Source organism: Polistes fuscatus, unplaced genomic scaffold (assembly GCF_010416935.1).
Source record: "Polistes fuscatus isolate 324 unplaced genomic scaffold, CU_Pfus_HIC Scaffold17, whole genome shotgun sequence".
In the NCBI taxonomy this organism is placed as follows: Eukaryota; Metazoa; Arthropoda; class Insecta; order Hymenoptera; family Vespidae; genus Polistes; species Polistes fuscatus.
Window position 1 is genome coordinate 3,960,048 of NW_025113075.1, and position 22,791 is coordinate 3,982,838.

General features: G+C 30.9%; 2 protein-coding genes across 9 annotated transcripts in view; one reads left to right on the top strand and one right to left on the bottom strand.

Moving 5' to 3' along the window:
- Positions 1 to 22,791, bottom strand: part of LOC122515069 (fasciclin-1) — a 763,302-nt gene that overhangs the window by 606,892 nt on the left and 133,619 nt on the right. The gene's annotated exons all lie outside the window — the stretch shown is intronic.
- On the top strand, positions 3,007 to 22,325 carry LOC122515074 (amyloid-beta-like protein). Of its 2 annotated transcripts, XM_043632253.1 has the most exons (16): positions 3,007 to 3,100; positions 3,327 to 3,533; positions 12,537 to 12,590; positions 13,473 to 13,604; positions 15,529 to 15,655; positions 15,866 to 15,956; positions 16,469 to 16,599; positions 19,657 to 19,867; positions 19,955 to 20,165; positions 20,328 to 20,510; positions 20,604 to 20,675; positions 20,865 to 21,055; positions 21,195 to 21,355; positions 21,482 to 21,708; positions 21,911 to 22,057; positions 22,154 to 22,325. In XM_043632253.1, the coding sequence occupies exons 2-16, from the start codon at positions 3,474 to 3,476 to the stop codon at positions 22,262 to 22,264; spliced, it is 2,109 nt and encodes a 702-aa protein (XP_043488188.1). In that variant the 5' UTR covers positions 3,007 to 3,100; positions 3,327 to 3,473; the 3' UTR covers positions 22,265 to 22,325. The 2 variants fall into 2 exon arrangements, with proteins under 2 accessions (XP_043488188.1, XP_043488187.1); XM_043632252.1 differs by lacking the exons at positions 3,007 to 3,100; positions 3,327 to 3,533; positions 12,537 to 12,590 and having other exon boundaries at positions 13,456 to 13,604; positions 20,337 to 20,510.

Genomic DNA, 22,791 nt, shown 5'->3' on the forward strand with positions numbered 1-22,791 from the left:
TTCTTGTAATCGGGTTGACGAAAAGGCCTCCGTACCTCGTCGAAACTGAAGATGAAAAGACCCCATGGTGTTGGTGTTGGCTTCTACTGCATAGCTGAGGGTTGAAATCGATACCGTTTCCAGGGTAACCAGTAGGTACGGTGCCCGACACACGAGTGTTGGAACAGGCCAAGGCTATCCACTTATGCATTTTCATGCTGTTCTAAAAAAGGACAAAAAAGAAAGCAAAAGATAAATACTTATTGTTACAGTGATTCTTTTATTTCCTTTTTTTTAAGCCTTTAATTTCTTTATCCCTTTTTCTTTAGCTTTATTCCACCCCTTTCTCTCTCTTTCTCTCTCTCTCTCTCTCCCTTCTCCCTTTTCTTTGTTTCGAACATTTGTTAATTGTTATGATACGAAATGAAATTTATTATTACTCGTTTAATTTAAACCAACGTTTAGTTAGTTTGTTAGAGCTCATTTAAATCAAATGCATGTCTTTTAACAATCAAACGTACGTATTTATATTATGTGGAAAAGTTTAATATGCAAATAGATAGGTGATCCTGTTTTCTTCTTTCATATTATTCGTTTGATATTATTCAAGGCGTGGCATTATATTCCCTGCTTCAAGCACTCGATACGATTGTTTGTGAATCTGCTTTGATTGTACCGAAAATCAATATTAGGTAGTAGCGATGACTCCACTATATGAAACGGTATGATAAGTTTATATATTACCTTTGCTAGGGTCCTTAATCTCTAATATTATTCGTTTAATTATAGTTTCTTTTTCTAATTCAATATATATATATATATTTATCAATTCGTTTTTAAAAAATTAATCGATGAAATTAAAATAAAAGAAATCGAAATGATAATTCGTTGATTTTCATAACAAATTATGTAAAATGATCGCGTGATCGTCCTAAATCAAGAATTAAAATAGCGACACTTATAAATTTGAACGATTAATATAAGTAGTAATCTAAATAGAAATGAATTTATTTTCATTAGAAATATGTAAGACAAATTGTTTGACGTTAATTACGCGATCGTGCAAATTAAACGATACAAATGGCGATACTTATAAACTAGAACAATTTACATAAAAATGAGAAAAAATTAGAATACAAATTCGTTTATTTTTATAAAAGATATGCAAAATAGATCAGCGCGGATCACGTGACTGTGCAAATACGACAAATAAAAAAAAGAAAAAACGATATTTACAAACTAGAACAATTAAAAAAAAAAAAGAAAAAAAACATTGAACGTAAAATTAAAATGCAAATTCGTCGAATTACCATAAAATATACACGAATGTAATTTTGGGTATAGATCACTTGATCAATATCAACGATAAAGACAAAAATATCTAGTTATGAGGTAGAAAAAATGACAATATAAAGTTTCAGAACTCTTTGAAATATAAAGTTTTCTATTCTCTCTCTCGTCAAAATTCATTGAACGAGAAAATGAAATACCGAAGACAAAGAAATCGTTCTCATAGAAAATAGATTTCGAGGAATACCAATAATTTCACATTTGCCAAACAAACCAAAGAAATAAATGGAAAAATTAAAAAAGAAAATAGAAAAAGAAAGGGGTAAAAGAAAAAAAAAAAGAAAAAAGGAGACAAAATAGGAAAGTTAAAAAAAGAAATTCTATCGTTATTTTGTCGCGTGCTACAACAGTAGTCTAGTATCTACAGGTTGTTGAGTTCGCCCTCGGCATCGGGGATTTCTCTTTCTCTTTCTCTTTCTCTTTCTCCCTTTTCTTTTTTCTTCTCTTTCTTTCTTTTCTCATTTTCCCGCCCGTGTAACCGGCTGGCCCTACTCTTTTTCTCTTTTATACGCTTTTTCCTCCTATACCTACGCTATGTACTCACGACTTTGTCCTCCTCCCCCACGTACACTTTCTGAAGATCAATTTACTGCGGCGCACGAGAAACTCCCTTTGTCATCGATTGCCAATGGTCGGGGTTTCTCTTCAACATCGGCAGACGCCTCTCGTTCTAGACGACTTCACGTTCAAACGGAACGCACTCACTTACCCATCCACTCACTCATTCACTCTACTTTACTCTACTTTAATCAGTGAGATTTGGGAATATTATCGATAAGCACTACTACATTATAATAAGAAATATTTCCAGAGAACCTGGATCGATCCTACGAAATAAACAATGAGTAATCCGTTTTTCTATTAGCTTGTATTAATTTATCATTAAAATCTTATTTTGTTCAATTTTTATTCGTACTTCTTTTTGCAGTTCGTTAAAATTATGAATGTATTTAAATTAAAAAAAAAATAGTTTTTATTATTATAACGTAAGATTAACTTATTAAGAAATCATTCATTAAAAATATATCTTACAAATTCTACTATCATAGAATTACAAATGTATTTAACTAATTCGACATATTTAATAACAAATAAATAGTAATAGCGTTGTTAATAAGTTATTTAAAAAAAGTATTAATATCTTGGAAATATGAAAAAGGATTTTTCTACGAAGAAATATTCATTCCAATATTTCTATTAACGAATAAACTCTAAATTTTAATTGATATTACTCTACACTTAAACCTGTCATTATATAGAAATCTTTTTTCTCATTTTAACAAAAAGATTTGATTTCATAAATTTTTAAACGAATCATTTAAATTTAATATCATATTCTAATATATATATCTATACATTTATATATGTAAAATGTATAAATAGGTGAAATATATGGAAAAAAGAAAAGTAAAGCGGGAAAATTAGTAGTTTAAGAAGAGAGCATTCAAATCACCAGATTTCCCGCCACGTTATCGACTGGTCAAGGAGCGCATGTGAGAAGCGCTTATCGGCGCGGTCATCGAGCGGTGGCCATTGATTGGCCAAGCCGGTTCAGCGGTACTGTGCCGCGCCGTGACGCCATATTGGATTTCTCTTTGAGCGACCCACCCAACGACAGCGGCAGCAACGGCAGCGGCGGCAACAACGATGGTGGGGTGGTGGTGGTGTTGGTGGTGGTGGTGGTAGTGGTAGCGACGGAGGTGGTGGTGGTGGTGGTGGATGTGGAGGTGGTCGTGGCGACGGCAAAAGCAGCACCAGCAGCAGCACCAAGGTAGATATCCAAGCAGTCGCGCATTAACGCTATTGCCGTGTGCGCTTACGTATACGGCGCCGAATTTTTCTAATATCGTATTATTTTACGGAACGCGGGGGACGAGAATATTAGAGAAAGAAGGATTAGAATATTTTAACCTGATACATATATATATCTATATATATATATATATACATAGAAACAGGTAGAAAAAAGAATATCAGTCTTGAATTTCCTTTCAAAGCTCCGTCACGTACGTTCGATCATCCATCCATTTCGTCGTGAAAGAGACAGGGGGAGATTCTAAAGCGAAGTACCAGTGTCTGAGAAAGAGAGAAGAAGGAAAAGAAGAAGAAGGAAGCAGAGGTAGAGGCAGCAGCCAGGCAGGAAGATGAAGGGGATGATGCTGCCCGCGTTCTTCCTGGGCGTCCTCTTGGTCTCTCGAGTTCAGGTGAGTTTACCTAAGAAGCGTAAATAATCAATCCCTTACGACAGAGCTCATATTGTTTTTTTATTTTTTCTTTTTCATTTCGAGAGAAAGCCGCAATGACGTTCCATGCGAAAATGTTAGTTCTTATTAAGAATGCATATACTTTCAAATATATATATATATATGAATGAGGTGGAGTATATACTACGAAGTTTGTCAGAAACATGGGATTATTAAATGTCGGCTCAATCAAAGACTTCTTTTTACATTTAGTCAATGTAGTTAGACTCTTGGAAAGTCTTGTGGCTGGGTTACTTGAGATGATGATGAGATACGAGTAATAAGGATTCAAGAAGCACAAGCAATGTCTCTCCCTATTATATACACAAGAAAGGCTTCTTCCTATCTATCATTTATTACTTTTTTTCTTTGACTTTGCAAGATTATTATAACGTACGAAATGAACAAGTTACGAAACGAAATGTTTTTTAATTGTTTTAAATGTTATCGGCGAAACAACGTCCTTTTTTATTTCGCATATACATAAGCAATGATTTACAACGAAGAATGCTGATTGGTTCGTAAAATTCGTCGACAACGATGGCGACCATCGATCGATTCGTCCTCCTTCTCCTCCTTTGCCTCCTCCTTCCCTATTTGTCGTCGTCGTCGTCGTCGTCGTCGTCGTCATCGTTGTCGTCGTCGTTGTCGTCGTTGTCGTTGTTGTCATCATTGTCATTGTCATTGTACGATTTGACGTTTTCGGTTTATCAAATTTCCTAAAGAAATGTCGCATCACGATGAGAAAGAAAGTTTACCATGGCCGCCGTCAAACAGGAGCCGCTCTCTCTCTCCGATCGATGCACGCGCCGGTGCTTCGTGCTTTAATATGTTCCAAGTACTTTCCAAGTGAACCCGCACCCCCCTTCACCCTTCCTCTTCCTCCTTCGCCTCCTCCCTCTTCCTCGTAACGATCGTCGACTTCTCTTTCTCTTTTTCTTTCTCTCTCTCTTCCTCTCTCTTCCTCCCTCCCTCCCTCCCACACTGCCTGTCTCTCTTTTTCTCTCTTTCTCTCTTCTTACATTTAATTTCTTTTCTTTTTCTTTCTTTCTTTCTTATCTCTTACGATTTTTCTTACGATTTTCTTCACGAAGAAAATGAACTGTCAACGAGATTGATTTTAATTGGTTGCCTCGTTATCCTCTGTAGCTGCGATACGGTGATTAATTTTTCGGACAAAAAATGTTCCGCGCTGTAATGGCGTTTCGAAAAAAAAGTCCTTTTTTTTATTGTACTTCTTTGATTTTCATTAGAATCTATGACAGAGATTTGTTTGATTAATGAAATGAAACGTCATCGAGAGACTGGTTTTGATTGGTCGCCTCGTTATCTGTATCAATGCGGTGATTGGTTTAGTCGAAGACAAATTTTCGATTTAATGAGAGGTTTTTCTTTTTTTTTTAAAAAAAGATTGCGTGGAATTTGACAGATTCGTTTGATAACAAAATGAAATGTTAACGAAATTGATTTCAACTGATTCGTTCGTCTCGTTATTCGTATCAATGCGACGATTGGTTATTTGATAAATGATTTTGGGTTTTAATGGCATTTAAAAAAAAAACAAATAATCATTTTAATGTCATTTGCTTTCATCGAATCTGACAGATCTGTTTGATGAACTAAATTAAATGTCATACCGATTGATTTTGATTGGTCGCCTCGTTATCTGTATCAATGCAGAGTCATCGGTTATTTGAAAACAATTCTTGATGTAATGACGTTTTGATAACACGAATCTATCTATCATATTTTAATTATTTTTATTAAATATGGCGGACGCACACACAAGTTTCATTTATGAAAAAAAAAACAAAAAAAAAACAAAAATTAAATGTTAACGAGATTGATTGGAATTGTACGCTTCGTTAATTCTTAACGATGCAACGATTCATTTTTGAGAAAACAAAAATAAAATCGTTTCAATGGTTCTGTTAAGTTTCATTAAATTTGAAATAGAATCGTTTACATCAATCGTCAGCGAAAACTAATAACGCAGTATAGTTTTAATTAGAAATGAGAGAACGCATTTAAAGTTTTACACTTTGAGAATCTTCTTTCCACTCCTCGTTTCGAATAAATAGAATCATTTTTTTATATTTTTTATTTCTTCTCCTTTGTGAATCCGTACGTAAGATGAAATACGCAACTTTGCGGAGTCGGCGTCTTTCTGCTTCTGCGTAAAACGATGCTTTTATCTCCCATATATATATCTTTCTTTTTCTATTCTTTTTTCTTACTCGTTCTTCTCTCTTTTCATCATTAAAAATGATTCGAGTTTCGAAAAATCACTTTTTAGGTGGACTATTTGGGAACGAATGAATGGCGACAAAAGATTTAGATAAATAGAAAAAAATAAAGAGAGAGAGAGAGAGAGGTTGAGACAAAAAATGAATGAAAATGAAAGAATGGAAGAGAAAGGGTAAAAAAGAAAAAATGAAAAATAAAAATTGACGAGGAAAAAGAAGGAAGAAAATGAGCGTGAAATAGAACAAAGTAAAAAAAGAATGAAAAAAGTATGGAGAAATTATTCGTGCTTTTGGAAGGATTTCTCACGTTTTAAAAATAAAAAATCTTTAAAATCACATCGAAGTGTACTGTATTGTAATCTTGAAGACGATTAACGACGTCATTCATGTCGAGATAGTTTAAACTGCATCAAAAAGTTATTTTTCTTTTTTTTTTTTCATTGTTATTTTGTCAGGATTTTCTCGTACGAGAGGAAGAGAGAAAGAGAGACATCCGTATTTTGCGTAGGTGTATTTGAACTTTAGTTTTTTGTATCCATTTTCAATGGTTTCCATGATAATGTCAAAGGGCTAATATAATTACGTACAATATAATATAAATAATATATATATTGGATTACTGGAAAAGTAAGTGCTATTATAAATATATATATATGAAAATAATATAAAATATTGTGCCTTTGATTTTGATTTAAAAATTATCAAAAACTTTCCTGGGTACCTCAATAACACATATTTATGCATATATTCAAGATTTAATACGCGATTTTTTATAAACTAAACACCAATTCCAATTATTCTAATTAAGATGAAATCTTTTCGAATAAATAACCAGAGGGGGGGGGAGAAAAAAAATATAAAAATTCGTTTCAGTTGATTACGTTAGTTCGATCAACATTCAAAGTATTGTCCTCTTTCTCTCTCTCTTTCTCTTTTTGTGTCTCTATTTTTTTTGGCCCTCGAGTTCCTAGTGTGAAGTCCTTTGAATTTGATTTTACTGAAGCTGGTAGTATTGGCCTCCTTCATCAATTTTCATCTAACTCGATTATGATAACTCGATTATAGGGTATTTCAAAGGGTAACTACGAACTTTCTCTTCACAATATTGCTCCGAGAATTTATTAGTACCTCACGAGAGGAGAGATATATGTATAGTCAGTCAAGGGTTCCAATGCTTGAGAGAAATATCAACTATAAATAAACATACACATATATATATACATATATATATACACACATATACGTGGGTACATATTTTTTAACAAAATTGAATTTCGTCGAATTTTTCTACTTTGTTTTTTTTCTTTTTTTTTTTTTTTGCTTTTCCAACAAATTCAATCATTCAATGTCCTATCGATTCGTTGCATGTCACGCACGAATAATGACGCATAAAAATATATATATATATATTCAATGTGCGTGTCTCTCGAAAAAGATGGCATACCGATTACGTTCTCGATGAGTCATATTCATTCGCACGTGCAATTTGCGTTTATTTTTTTGATTTTTTTTTTCCTCCCTTTAGTTATATGTGTGTATGTATATTTCTCTGACTGGGATGCATCGTGCATTCAACGTTATTATGGCTTACGTGTTACGTCATCGACTTTACTTTGCACTCGCTCCGGCGAGCATAAATGTATCACTGCAGCAGCATATACAGTGTATAAAGTATCTATAGTATACTATAGGATGTATACTATATGTATACTGCACAGTGTTAGCATACTTTGGTACTAGTATATTATAGTGATAATGTTGCTTACTACGATGTTAGAATACTACAGGACTAGGATACTGCAATGTTAATATACTACAGTAATAGTATACTAGAATGTTAGTTACTACAGTCTAGTATACTTAAGGATAAAACATATTACAGTGTTTGGTATTATAGTACTGTAATATATTGTTAGTTACTATAGTATTGACTATTATAGTATTGCTATATCATTATTTTAACATACTACAGTATTATAATATACAGTATTACTATATTACGATATTATACAGTATATAGTGATAGATATATACATATACTGTAAATGCAGTAATTCATTTATGTATATATTTATACATATTATATATAATAATATAATATTATTTATTATGTATTTATATATATTATGTATTTATTAATATAATTATATATTTATAATATATATATATACATGGTAAAAATAAGAATGTTAGTTATTACAGTCTAGTATACTTAAGGGTTAACATATTACAGTGTTTGGTATTATAGTATTGCTATATCATCATTTTAACATACTACAGTATTATAATATACAGTATTACTATATTACGATATTATACAGTATATAGTGATAGATATATACATATACTGTAAATGCAGTAATTCATTTATGTATATGTATATATATATATATATACGTGGTAAAGATAAAAGAGTATTTCCGAAAGCGGCTTTATATTTGATTGATTCACAAAGCTTATATAGAGCACTTGAAATCTTAGAAATGTTTTTTAAGTATTCCTAATTAAACCGAATAGGATAAAATAGATCTGATATTAAAAAAAAACGGTTCTCTTATTTTTATATTAGTCTAGATCGAGGAAATAATTTTATCCGCAAAAGTTCACAGAACACGAATACAAGCTGCCGAAGGTGGGGTGGGGGTTGTGCGATTCGAAGAATATTGATTTTATTTTTTTTTTTTAAAATCACACTTTTAGCATTTCTAAAAGAACTTCTTCCCTTTTTTTCTCCGTCTCTTTTAATACTTCATTTAAATTTACTTCTATCGAGGGATGGATGATGTGGTATAAAAGATATCGGAGAATATTGGAGAATGAGGCAGCCATATTGGATGTAATGAAATTTTAAAAAATGTCTCGTTATTTTTGATTTAACGTTTTCATCTTTGAAAACCTGTGACGGTAGAAATAACGGTAGAAAAAAATTACAATAATAATAGTTGGTAGTAATAAAATGATTACAGAAACTTATCGCGTACGAATACCTGTCCTAGGGCTTCCGCAGTAAATTAAACTCGCACGTGTAAATTGTAATATACCTGCTAACAGTCATTGGAACGTTCATATTGGTATACGATAGATCGATAATATTCACTCTATCTCTCTTCTCTATCTATCTCATGAATAATACAATAATCATTTGTAGAATAAAGAGGAATGATATATGAAGTAAGTGCTTTATTTAAGTACATCGCAAATATGTCGGGATTAATGGAATGGTATTATTTAATCTTTATTAAAAGTACGATAATCGTATGTACTTTATTTTGTAGAGGATAACGGTACTTTATTTTATTGTTTCCGTTGCTTTCATTTATTTTCTTGTTTATTTTTAAAAACTGATTTATTTGTGTTCGGATCAATAAATTGAATATTACCGCGCGTGTAACTCCCTAGCTAATAGAAATGTAAATTCGTATATGAAAATTAATCGCAATATGATTTGTTTCAATTTTTAGAAAAGAAAAAAATAACGCGATCTAATTATTATTATTATTATTATTATTATTATTATTATTATTATTTAATTCATATATATATATATATTAATTCGTATGTATAATTTTTTAATTCATACTTACAAATAACGATTATATGAAATTACGATATTGAATATTTACCGCACGTGTAACTCCTACCTAATAGAAATGTAAATTCTCTCTCGTATGAAAATTAATCGCAATATGATTTATTTCAATTTTTAGAAAAGAAAAACAAAACAAATAAAAAACGCGATCTAATTATTATTATCATTATCATTATTATTATTTAATTTATATATATTAATTCGTATGTATAATTTTTTAATTCATACTTAAAAATAACGATTATGAACTCCTCCCATCTCCTCTTATATAATTATTGTTTTATATACATGTTTCCTACGAATATTTTCGTTAAATGATCTTGAATAACGTAACACTATATGCCAGATGCTTACAAGGGAGGAGTTTAACTCGTTCGAAGAGATATCGAACAGTAATCGAATCTTTTATATCATCAAGCGTCGTCCACTTGTTTTTCTTCTTTATTTATTTATTATGTTCTTTTTTTTTCCATAACCAACGAGAATTATTTTCTACTAATAATGGAAAAAAATCAATTCCTCTTCTATATTTATCATTTTTAATTGGTAGGAGAATGATCGAAAAGCGATTAAATTTTTTTTATTTTCATTTTTTTTCTATTACTTCTTTCTCTCTCTCTCTCTCTCTCCCTCTCTCTCTCCTTTTCTCTTTTTCTTTCTTTTTCTAATAGAAGCTCCGAGTTCGCATTGCTCGTATAATCGCATTGTTCGTTCGAGCATGAAACTCTCTCTCCTCTCTTTCTCTCTCTCTTTCCTCTCTCTTTCTCTTGGCGTTCCATATGCCATCAAATATAAGCCTTACACGCAAGTTATTGGCTTTGAAGTTATCGGTATGTATCAGGTATGCGATACGAGAAAGGAAAGGATCGAGAACTATGGCGGATATATAGTTTGAACGTTCAAATCCCAAGCATTCCAAGCACTCCCCTTCATTTTCTATTTTTTGTTCTTTTTTCTTTTTTCTTTCCTTTTTTCGTTAATTTTATATATGTGTGTGTGTGTGTGTGTGTGTGTGTTGTATTGATTTTCAATATATACGATCAAAACTCTTGGAGAATGTTTTACTTTTTGTACATTTTTTATTCTTTTTTTTTATTACGTGCCCTACATATGTAAATTCGTATTTCTCTTCTTCGTAATTTAATTTATTATTAAAGAGACGCTTAATGAAATTCTTCAACTGTTTTTTAGGATTTTTCTAACCTTTGCATAGAAACAGCAAATTTTGTTGTTTATAAAACGATACATTAATCTAGAATGGTTTATTCTTAAATAATTATTATAATATATGATGATTTATTTAATCATCATAATTATACAAATTAGTCGTATTTGTAATATAATACTCGTGTATATTCAAATGAAACCTGATATAGCAAAATTCGTGTATCTATCTACATTAAATTAGCTTCGTTTCCTAAAGATTAATTTATCATTTATATACGTTCGAAGATATTTTTAACTAAATAATTCAACAGGAATATATATATATATATATATAATATTTTGTTCTATAAATATTTCTAATGTCTATCGTTTTGAACTTTATCGAAGAAAAGTTAGAGAATCGTATCGACGTTGTGAAATCGACCGAGTGTTAAGTAGGAACAATTCACGGACTCCATTTTGAAATTACCTTGACTTAGAATCCTCCTAATTTTAACGTCTAAACTAGAAAGAACACATGCTAACGTTTGCAAGTAACAAAACTTTGAAAATATATGCATAGTTTCATTAGAAATAAAAGCAATGTCAAAATAATGAAAAAAAAAGAAAAGAAAATCAAATTTCAAATTTTCCCGCGTAATTGATCGTCGTTTTCCCGCCAAATTTCAAACGTAACAATTTAATATAATATAACAAATATTATGGATATTATTAAAATATAACACAGTATTCTTCCAGTTATATATACACGATTTTTATCGAGTTTTCTCTCCAAATAATAATATATATTTTATATATGCAGGTGTGTGTGGTGGTATGATTTATTAATAATAAACGAAAGCAGCATATCTCTCGTGAAATATGTATGATGACATGGCGGAATCAATAGACGCTATATTGCGAAGTAATCCACACATACACAGTAGTAATATATATATATATATATATACTTATATTCACCTTCATTTAATTTTCTAGTACGTGGAAAACAACTACTACTTTAACAAAAATGATAAGTTATATATATATATATGCTGTCACTATCGACCTGTTTTTATAGAATGAAAAGCATCTATATAACAATTGTTGGAATCAGAATCAATGTTACATCCTATTACATTCTAACACGTATTACACTCATGCACGTTCTTCTTCCACTTCATTTCCTGGCTATGATTACATACGTGTTTACTACACTTCGATCGCGAATGAAAATGGCGATGTTAAACGAAAATCAAGGAATCCTGAACAAAGTAGCCGAAAATTTAATTCTCATTTACTATTTTTTGTATGTGCGTAGAAAGCTATTTAAGGGTTGCGGTCAGATACACCATAAATGCATTAGGTTAATCCACTTAGATGGGAATCTTATATAAAACATCGTATAATCGGCTTTATAACAGGGCTGCCTTCGATAATGTGCAGCGAGCAAATGAAAACTACGTTTGAAATATGGAACGCTCGCTTTATAATACATATACCTCTATATCAATGCTACGTTTTTAATTAATCTTTATAAAACATTGTATGCATATATATATACATATATATGCAATGAAATGTTATAAATTATTTTATGAAAGTCCGCTGTTTTTTTACTTTTACCATTTCAATATAAAGTTAGTTATTCTTCTTTATTCTTTTTTATGATTACATTAAATTCAGCCACATCTTTTTATTATTAATATATATTCGAAATCGATTGGTTAAGCTTAACGAATATATTTTGTATTATGTTTATGATTCCATTGAATTCAGCCATTTGTTTGAATATTTTTAGGTTACACCCCATTAAAATCAGTTATTCAATTATCATTATTAATAATATAATCAATAGAAATGTATTAATTATAAAAAGTATGTTAATATATAATAATCGTTGATTATTATAAATATGAAGTAATTCTTTTAAAGGGTAAATAAAATGTAATAATAGAGTCGTGTTTTCGTTGATATTTACAGGCGGTGTCGGAGAGGTTGGAACTGGCACCAGCTGGAGGAAGATCTGAACCCCAAGTGAGTTATTTATAAGTATATTTTGTAGCCTCGCCTAGGAGGAAATACTTTGATTGTCAAGGTTGAGAAAGAATGTCGATATTACCTATTGTCCCGTTAGAAAACGATTCTTTTCGGCTGATATCATTCACATTTCGGGATTAGAAACTCGAGCATGAAAAATCGATGGATTGACACAAGTTATTTCTTGATTCACATTAGCTATCTATCTATCTATCTATCTATCTATCTATCCATCTATCTATCTATCTATCTATCTATCTATATAATAATCGATAATTTGCGTTTAATATTTTATACAAAAATATAACAACCCTTTTTTGTCTATTTTAAAAGTTAACTTAGGAGTTGTGTGTGGTTCATCGATATTAAAATACTTTCCAAATTTTCTTCTTAAAAAAAAAACCTTGCCTTAATCTTTTTATATTAAATAACTTGCCTTTTTTCGCGTGTATTTAGGGGATAAGATAAACTTTTTAATTGAAAAAAATAAAGTTAAGAAGAATGGATGTTAACAGTCAAAGTCAAAATTAAAAAGTATTATCTTTGAAATAACTTTTTACTAATAATAATAATAATAATAATAACAAAAACACAGAAACATTAAAAGTATCTTCTTCGATTGTTGCGCACGAAATATTTTTTCGTATGGAGAAAGAAACCATTTAGTTGTTATTGCTGTTTTAATTCATCTTCTATACATAAGACGTTATATCCCAAGTGTCCAATCTTCATTTTCTTTAAAGGTCGCAACACTATGCGAAGTCGGTGAGGTTTACCTGGCACAACACATGGGCGAGCATAGTTGTTATTGCTGTTTTAATTCATCTTCTATACATAAGACGTTATATCCCAAGTGTCCAATCTTCATTTTCTTTAAAGGTCGCAACACTATGCGAAGTCGGTGAGGTTTACCTGGCACACACCATGGGCGAGCAAGGTAGATGGGTGTCGTCGACCGATAAGAAGAGTTGTATGACGGACAAACTCGAGATTTTAGAATATTGTAAGAAGGTAAGAAGAGACTGGAGATTAAAACTACCATCTTCTAAATTCAACATAGTATCCTGCATGAAAAAAAAAAAAGAAGAAGAATACCTTAAGAATTCAATATTAATTCAAAGTATCGTTACGTTCAAATCCATTTCAAATAAGATAAATAATTTACAAATATGATTTAGAGAAATAAACAAATAAATCAAAACACACTACACAATATATGGGATAAATGAAGGGAAAATACATCTCTTTCTATTAAAATTTGAAAATCAATTTCAAACGTTCAGTTTATTCAATTTTTACTTTTGAGATGAATTCAATCCGTTATCCTCTAAAATCACAACTTCGAAAAACTAATTTAAAGGGATAGATTAATAGCAAAGAAGAAAGAAAGAAAAAAAAAGAAAATGGTCCCAATCTCTAGAAAAAACAAATGAAATCAAAATACCATGATGAAGGAGGAGTGAGGGGTGAGGGGTGAGGGATGAATTAGGGTGATAACGTGAAGCAGAAGAGGAAGAGAAATAAGAATAAGAATAAGAAGAAAAAGAAAAGAAATAAGGTGGTAAAAGGAGATCGTTTAAAATCAGCCGACACCAACGCGACACGTCATTATTCTCAGCAAAGAGTCTCGTAGTAGGCTCGTTGAAGCCTAGTGGGTACTTTCAATTCGGGAGTAGAAACGCTAGAGAAAACGTACACGGCTTCCAGCTTCGCTCTGGCTCGTTTGGGAAGGAGTAAAAGGCGCGGTAGAGTTGAAAAAGAAGAGTAGTAGTATACCTGCTACCTTTTCTTTCTTTCCCTTACTCTCTTCTCTCTCTCTCTTCTTTTTTCTTTTACTTTTTCTTTCTCTTATATACACACCTTGTCCATCTCATGAAAGTTATTTGCAAGTATTTTTTTTTTCCCTTCTCTTTTTCTTCCCCAAAAAAAAGAAACGAAAAAGAAAAAGTAGTAGAAGACGAAGAACGAGAAGAAGAGAGTAGAAACGAATATAGAGCAGGTATGTCGAACTCGAATAAAGAAAAGGGAGAAGAAAATATACGAGCACAAAACCAATGACACACCCCAACGTGTAAAATAAGTAACGATCGTCAAAAGAAACACTGACACACCCCAACGTGTAAAATAAGTACCGATCGTCAAAAGAAAGATACACACATGTGTATATGTACGAATAGAATAGTTGGTTGGTGTGAAAGTAGTTAGTAGTAGTAGTAATAGTAGTTATAGTAGTAGTAAAGTAGTGTAGTGTGTGCTACTGCTGCTGCTGCTGTTGCTGCTGCTGTTGCTGCTGCTGTTGGTGGTTTACTGTTGTACGTGTTGTATGCACGCCTCTTTTGCTCGTGGCAGCCTCATTTCGGTTTGGCATTCCATCTCATACAACACCAACAAACCAAACTGTTTTCTCCCCTGTTTAACTTCATCCTTATATATATATGTGTTTATATATTTCAAAATGATTTATATATCATTTTCAATGTAATACCATGTCGGGTTTTTCTTTTTTAAATATAAGATTCATTGGATTATTATTGGATTATTTCTAAATATTTATAATCTAGTTTTTATAGATGTATTTAGATTGTTGATGAGCTAATTATTGATTATTATTATTTTCATATATGTTGGATTTTATAATTTTATAGTAATATTGAATTAGTTAATAAGTGGTTGTAACATTTAGTATTTTTTATATTTAATTTTATAGTATTTTCTATTGAAATAAATCTAACACATTTATGAAGTATTTTCTTTCATTTCAAATTGAAAGCTGGATTGTTGATAAACACGTTGACAAATTATTCGAATTTTAATTAAATGGATTTCTAAATACATAAATGATTAAGTCTAGTTTATAAAGTATGTTAAGGATAGATGATAGAGATCATCCTGCTTGAATATTTATGATATTTAACTGAAACTTAATTTTTTGTAGGCATATCCAAAGAGAGACATCACTAACATCGTCGAGTCGTCGCATTATGTCAGAGTTAGTGGGTGGTGCAAGCCTGGTAGAACCAAATGTAAATTGTCGAGATGGGTTAAACCATATAGATGTTTGGGTAAGCGTTAGAAATAACAAAATATATATATAATAATTACAAAAATTCATTAGAAACTTATTAGTTCTTTATTTTCTTTTTTTATCTGTTTGTGAAAAAATACTTTTGAAAGATATCATTTCAAAAAATTGATTTAAATATTATATTATACGTTTCATTTATTTTTTATTGATCACTTTAATAAATATTTTTTATTATACAATTTCTTAGAGGGTCCCTTCCAAAGTGATGCACTTCTTGTACCAGAGGGATGTCTTTTCGATCATCTACATAATCAGACCAAGTGTTGGGAATCGCCTAGGTAGGTAATATTAAATAAAAATATTATTATTATTATTATTATTATTATTCTATTAACCCACATGCATCTCTCGGGTAAAAACGAAACTTCGTTTCTAGGCTTGTATATCATTTAACTTGAATCTTTATTGACTTAGGCGACGCAAACTTTTCTAGTTATCTGATATTATTAAAGCATATATTATATATTATAACATCAGGTAACTAGAAAAGTTCGTGTCGTTTTAAAACAATAAAGATAAATGATACCATCGAACCTCGAAATGGCACGAACTTTCTGCGACCTACACACACACACACAATTATATTTATATATACATTATTACACATTAATTAAATACTAAATATTATTATTATAATTAAAAATTATTATTATTACATTCATATATATATTATATATATATAAATAAAATTATTACATTTATATATAGCTATATTATATAAAATATTATTTATAATATATATTAATAATAATTTCTTCTTAATAAATATACATATTTATTCAATTTAAAGGTGGAACGCAACAGCCGCTGATACCTGCAGAGAACGTAACATGAACCTAAGAAGTTTTGCTATGTTGCTACCATGCGGGATATCACTCTTCTCTGGTGTCGAGTTCGTATGCTGTCCGAAACACCTGAAAGGTACGTAACGTACGTAACATTCTAACATCCATATATCATTCTTCTCTCATTATTGTCGTTAAAGTAACGACTACATTTTTATCTAATGACAATACCATGCTTACATAATTAGTCTCTTTCTATTTCTCTTTTTCTTATTCTCTCTTCTCTCTCTTTCTCTCTCTCTCTTTGTCTCTCTTTATACATGAGATCATTTTTACATCCATTAACGATTTTCCATTCTATTAGATGAACTACAGAGATGATATATATCTACGTCTATTTCTTTGTTGTTTCTCGTTTTTCTGTCTCTCTAATCTTCTTTCTTACACGATAATCAAAACTTTAAAAATAATTAGCCTTTGTATTAGAAAAAGTATGATTTACCCTGTGTGACTTAAAAGAATCTCTAAACTTTTTTTTTTTAATGGACACACCTGTGTGGCAAGTACTAGAAGCATATTACAGAAGTGGGAGTGAACAAATGAAAGGAAAATAAAACAAGAAAAAAAAAAGAAAAAGAAAAATATAAAGAGAATAAGAATTATAAGAAGCAGTCAAATATGATGAAGGGTTGGAGAAGGGAAATGCGTTAACAAGAAAAAAAAAAAGAAAAAGAAAATATAAAGAGAATAAGAATTATAAGAAGCAGTCAAATATGATGAAGGGTTGGAGAAGGGAAATGCGTTAAATACACACCACGCAGGCAGACAGGCAGCCAGGCAAGCAAGCAGCAGGCAGGGGGCCATTCATTCTACTCGACATTTTCAATCGTTTTCTGTCTTTTCTACTTCTTTCATTTCCCTAATATTCTACCCTTCTTCTTTTTCTTTCTCCCTTTTTTTTTTTAACACCCTATCTTCATCCTTCCTTTGTCTTCTTTTCACTTCTCCCCATGTTTTACTTCTTGTTCTATTTCTTTCTATTTCTCTTTCTCTTTCTCTCTCTCTCTCACTTATACTCTCACTGATTACATATCGTGCGCGCGCGCGTGCACGTGTACACGACGCCTCTTTTCCACCCTTCTTCCATCTTCACGACTACCACCACTATCGTCATATACTCGCTCGAGGTTTTTTATTTTTTTTTTATTTTTTTTTTACTTTTAATTGATACGTCCTCTCAACACGGGATATCCTTTTTAATTCTTTTACTTTTAATTAATTTTTCTCATTTCTTATTTCTTTTTTTTCTTTCTTTCTTTCTTTACCTCCACGCCCACCACCCTCCTCTTCTTCCTCTCCGTTTGTTTTTGACACGAAATTTTATTATTATTTTATTTGATCTTATTTCTAAATATTATGTTTCTTTTTCTTTATATATATATAGTATGTGTGTGTGTATGAATTTATATTTATTTCACACTCTCACAGAATTATTAAATAAGATATTTGATTGATTTATTTATTTATCGATTTAAGATTTTCAATTAAATACGAGTTTTAAATATCTTTTTTCAAACGTACTTTTTAAATATCGTATTGTTTTGTCTGCTAATTAATTTATTTCAATTTTTTATTTGACCTGTTTATATATTTTTTTATATATATACGTTTATTTTTCTCTGAATGGTGGTGAAATTAATTCTCTCTGTGATTCAATTTTTTGTTAAATGCAATAAAAAAAAATGATACAATACCGAACTTGCATTAAATATACGTGTATCAACTTTTACAGTATAATAGGTAAAATTTATTCTAAAGTTACGTTGATAATTTATTATTATTATATGATTTTATATATAATACTTTATAATTATACTAAACTTATATTTAGCACACATATATATATTAATATTCGAAATATGTTTTAACCGTAGAATATTATTGCGATTAAAAACATAAAATAAGATTTAAAAAATATATAAATATAACACATATACATTCACGAGCATATAAATACGATTCCTCGAAAAATTACATAAAATAAATTCAAATAAAGTAATTAAAATAAAACGAATTAAATCATCCCCCTAGTAGACCCCATAGTAATATATCACATTCGTTTGCAAAACATTGTTTGCTATAAATAATATATTTATTTATTTTTTCTTTTTCTCTCATGATTAGTTCAAATAAAAATCAAGCCAAGTTAAAGTTTTGATATTCTTGAAACATTTCTTGAAGATTTTGGATACTTCCAATACCACACGTGTCTCAACCAAAAGTACACTTAAGAATACTGCCAGCCCATACACTTATTGCACGTCTGCCATGCTGCGACCCAGATAAAAGAACAGCATCGTGGATATAACCAGAAGAGAAGGCTTTTGTCTGGCTTTGCAGAAGTCGAGAAGTCAGCTCATCAGAGAGGATCTATTCTCGGAGAATAGAACATCTCGAGAACCTAGTTAGTCAAGAATCCTAGCCCTCTCTAACATAACAGGGAAAACTTAGAGCCTCTGGAATGAGGAAGAACTATGTGCCTAAGATCGAGAAAGAAAGAAAGAAAGAAAGAAAGAAAGAAAGAGTAGCCAGAAGCAGACATATTCTCTCTGTTGTTATTTATTTCCTACATTTTTCTTTTCCCATTTTTTTTGTTTTTTCTTTTCTCTTTTCTTAAAATTCACCTTTTTCTTCCTCTACTACTTCTTCATCTTTATAACAAGCAACCTTTTGCTAACTGGGGATCTCTTTTTTTCTCTCTTTTTATCTCTTTTTGTGTTGATTAACACAAATATTATGAGCATATTTATACAATTTCTTTTGTTTTTCTCATTTTCATTCTGGAAATTTAATAATAATAATAATAATATTTATAAATACTTTTATATTTATTTAATCAATATTATACAAAATGGTCAATATATATATAAATAATTTAACAGTATTTATAATAAGAGTGAAAAGGATTGCGTAAAAGCAACAGTAGGATTATATATTGATACGAAATACGTATTGATATTTTATTATAAATATTGATCATTTTTTTATTAAATACTATAGAGGATATATTTAAAATAAATAATGGTCCAAGAGAAATAACATTGATATTTAAAATATTTCAAATTTCTTATTGGTTTATTTCCTCTTCATTTTTCATCTATTATTCAAGACAAATGGTTTTGTTTAATTACAGAAACTGTAAAAGTGAAGAAACCGATCGATTTACCGATTCCAAAAGGAGTTGACTATGATCTCGACGACGATCTTGATGACGAGGATGATCTCGATGGTGAAGCCGACGAGGATAATGATTCTGAAAGCGATCTCGATGATGTATTCAGTGATCAACCTGACGATGACGAAAGCGACGAAGAATATTTAGACGATTATGATACAACTACGAGGTAAGCATACGATTCCAATTATTCAATTGATTTTTTTACTTTTTATTTATTATTCAAATATACAATGAAAAATCTTTAACAACGCAGCCGACCGTCCACAATATTCTCAACGACTGAGAAAGTTAAACAAGAAGCAACAGCAATGCCCTTACCACTTAGTAGCAGTACACAACAACCATCTCAATCACAAGGTACACCAGACCCTTACTTGACTCATTTTGATCCACGATCAGAACATCAGAGTTACAAGCAAGCACAGATGAGGCTCGAGGAAGTACACAAAGAAAAAGTAACAAAAGTAAGCAAAAGCATTTTTGTTAATGTTCTTTAAATCATAAAGTTTGAATGCACGTTAGAGTGCATATGTACTTATTTCTATATGTACATAATAATTATTTGGGCAAAAGATTTTATAGCCCCGAACATTGGTGTCGCAATCTTTGTGCTACAACGTTTTCAGGTGATGAAGGATTGGAGTGACCTAGAGGAAAGGTATCAAGATATCAGAGCTCATGATCCAGTTGCAGCTGATGCTTTCAAACGATGGATGACTGCACGATTCCAGGAAACTGTTGCAGCCTTGGAAGAAAGTGGTGCTGCTGAGAAACACCAGCTCAGTGCGATGCATCAACAACGAGTGCAAGTATGCACATTATTAAAATAACGTAATAAAATAAATATCTGTGTGAATTTTTAATATAAGAATTTGTCAAGCATTTTTCATTTATTATTGTAGGAAGCTGTTAAGCAGAGAAACGAAGAAGCTATGTCCTGTTACACTGCTGCTTTGAATGAAACTCCACCAAATGTGAGTTCGTTGAATTTATTTTTTCATCTGTCTTACAAGGGGAGAGCAAGATTGATTTTCGTGTGTTATGAACTCCTACAACTGTGTAGAATTGAAAAAAATCAGTGTCTTGTCAACTAGGCTCTTCCTTTTATTAATCATATTTATCTGAGATAAATTTATTTTTATATTTTATATTATATTTTTTAGACTCATCGTATTCAGAAATGCCTACAAAAGTTGCTCAGAGCTCTTCACAAGGACAGACACCATACCATTGCTCATTACAAGCATTTACTCGACAGCAGTCTGGAACAAGCTCAACGCGAGAAACCAGCGACACTGGAACATTTGGCAGAAATCGATCGAATTACAAATCAAAGCTTATTGATGTTGGAACGGTAATGTATTGAAAATTTATCATACCATATAATTTAACATATTATTAATTTTTAATTTTTATAGTAAATTTATATCGTTGCAAAGTATAATATTATTATTTTTTTGTTGATATTTTATTATCTTTTCATCGACCTTCAGATTTCCTGATCTGAGTGCAAAAATCGGGCGTTTAATGGATGACTATGTTTTGGCGCTTCGCAGTAAGGATGAAACACCAGGTTTATTGTTAGCAATGACTCGAGAGGCAGAAGCAGCTATTTTAGACAAGTATCAAGCGGACGTTGCTAGCAAACAAGAAGGTATATTAGCATTTCCTTTTTTATAAAATCATTCAAAAAATTCTAAATTCTTTTTATTATAAAATAAGGATTTATATATATATATATATATATGTATGCACACACGTCTGTGCGTTTTATTTATAGAAAAAGAACATCAGAAGCAATTAGAACGTGCACGCAAGGAAAAACGTAAGGGCGAACGTGGTGAATTACGTGCAGAACAAGAACAGCATGAAGAAAATGATTCAGTGAATGACAATAAGTATTCTTCGCAGCAGTCTGAACAACCGGCTCCCGTTGCAACGCTGCATAATGAAGGAGTGGTTAGGGCAGCACACAGTATGACTCATGATGCCTCACATTCTGAACCGGTTAGAACAATTATACAGTTACATTAGAACTATTAGTAATACTAATTTTGTAGAGAGAGCTTGCTCTCTGTTTATATATTCTATTATTTACAGTTACTGCATTAAAGTTTAGATTATAATCTTTCTTCTTTTAATCGTTACAAATATTAAAAATATAATTATTATATAAAAATGTTACTAATGTGTACCTAATATCTTGCAGGGATATTTAGTAAGACGTGAAATATATCACAAAGAGAGCCGATCAGTCTATTTTACGCTAGCATTTGCTGGAATCGCACTTATGGCAGCCGCAATCGTAGGAGTTGCTGTATTCAAGAGACGTAATGCAAGAAGCCCACACAGCCAGGTATATTTAAATATACATACATATTTACAAAATTTCTTACTAATATTTTTATCGAGTATCTATCTAAATAATATAACAAATAAAAATATTTGACAGGGTTTCATTGAAGTTGATCAAGCAGCTACACCGGAAGAACGACACGTAGCCAACATGCAAATAAATGGCTATGAAAATCCGACATATAAATATTTCGAGGTGAAAGAATAATTGATTGATTTTAGTCGGAACATTTTATCCGCTTTTAAATAATAAAAGCTGGTCTCGAATAGCTTTTTTCCATATTATTATTATTATTACATTAGTTCCATTATAAATTACGAACGTCGTTATTATTATTTTCGTTATATAATATTGATTGAAAATATTTTCTATAAAAAAAAAAATGGCACGAGGCTCTTCCGAAGATCCGATTATTTATGCGCTTACATTGTGCTTGCACAGCTATAAAATAATACTCATTTAATCTGAAACTAGCTGTCATAAATCGTAAATAGGCAGTGATGTTAATTCACATAATGTATAGCACAAGAAATCTGATGATATGTATTTGTATATGTTGGTCCCATCGATGGGTGTTATATAAAAAATGGGGAGGATTATTATCATTATAAGATTTATTATACGCGGGAACTAATATCTATGACAGTGCGTAAAAGCCATGAAGACTATCTAGATAAGTTTACTCGAATCAGTGTGTATATCTTCATAATGATACACAATTTAAATGTATGTGC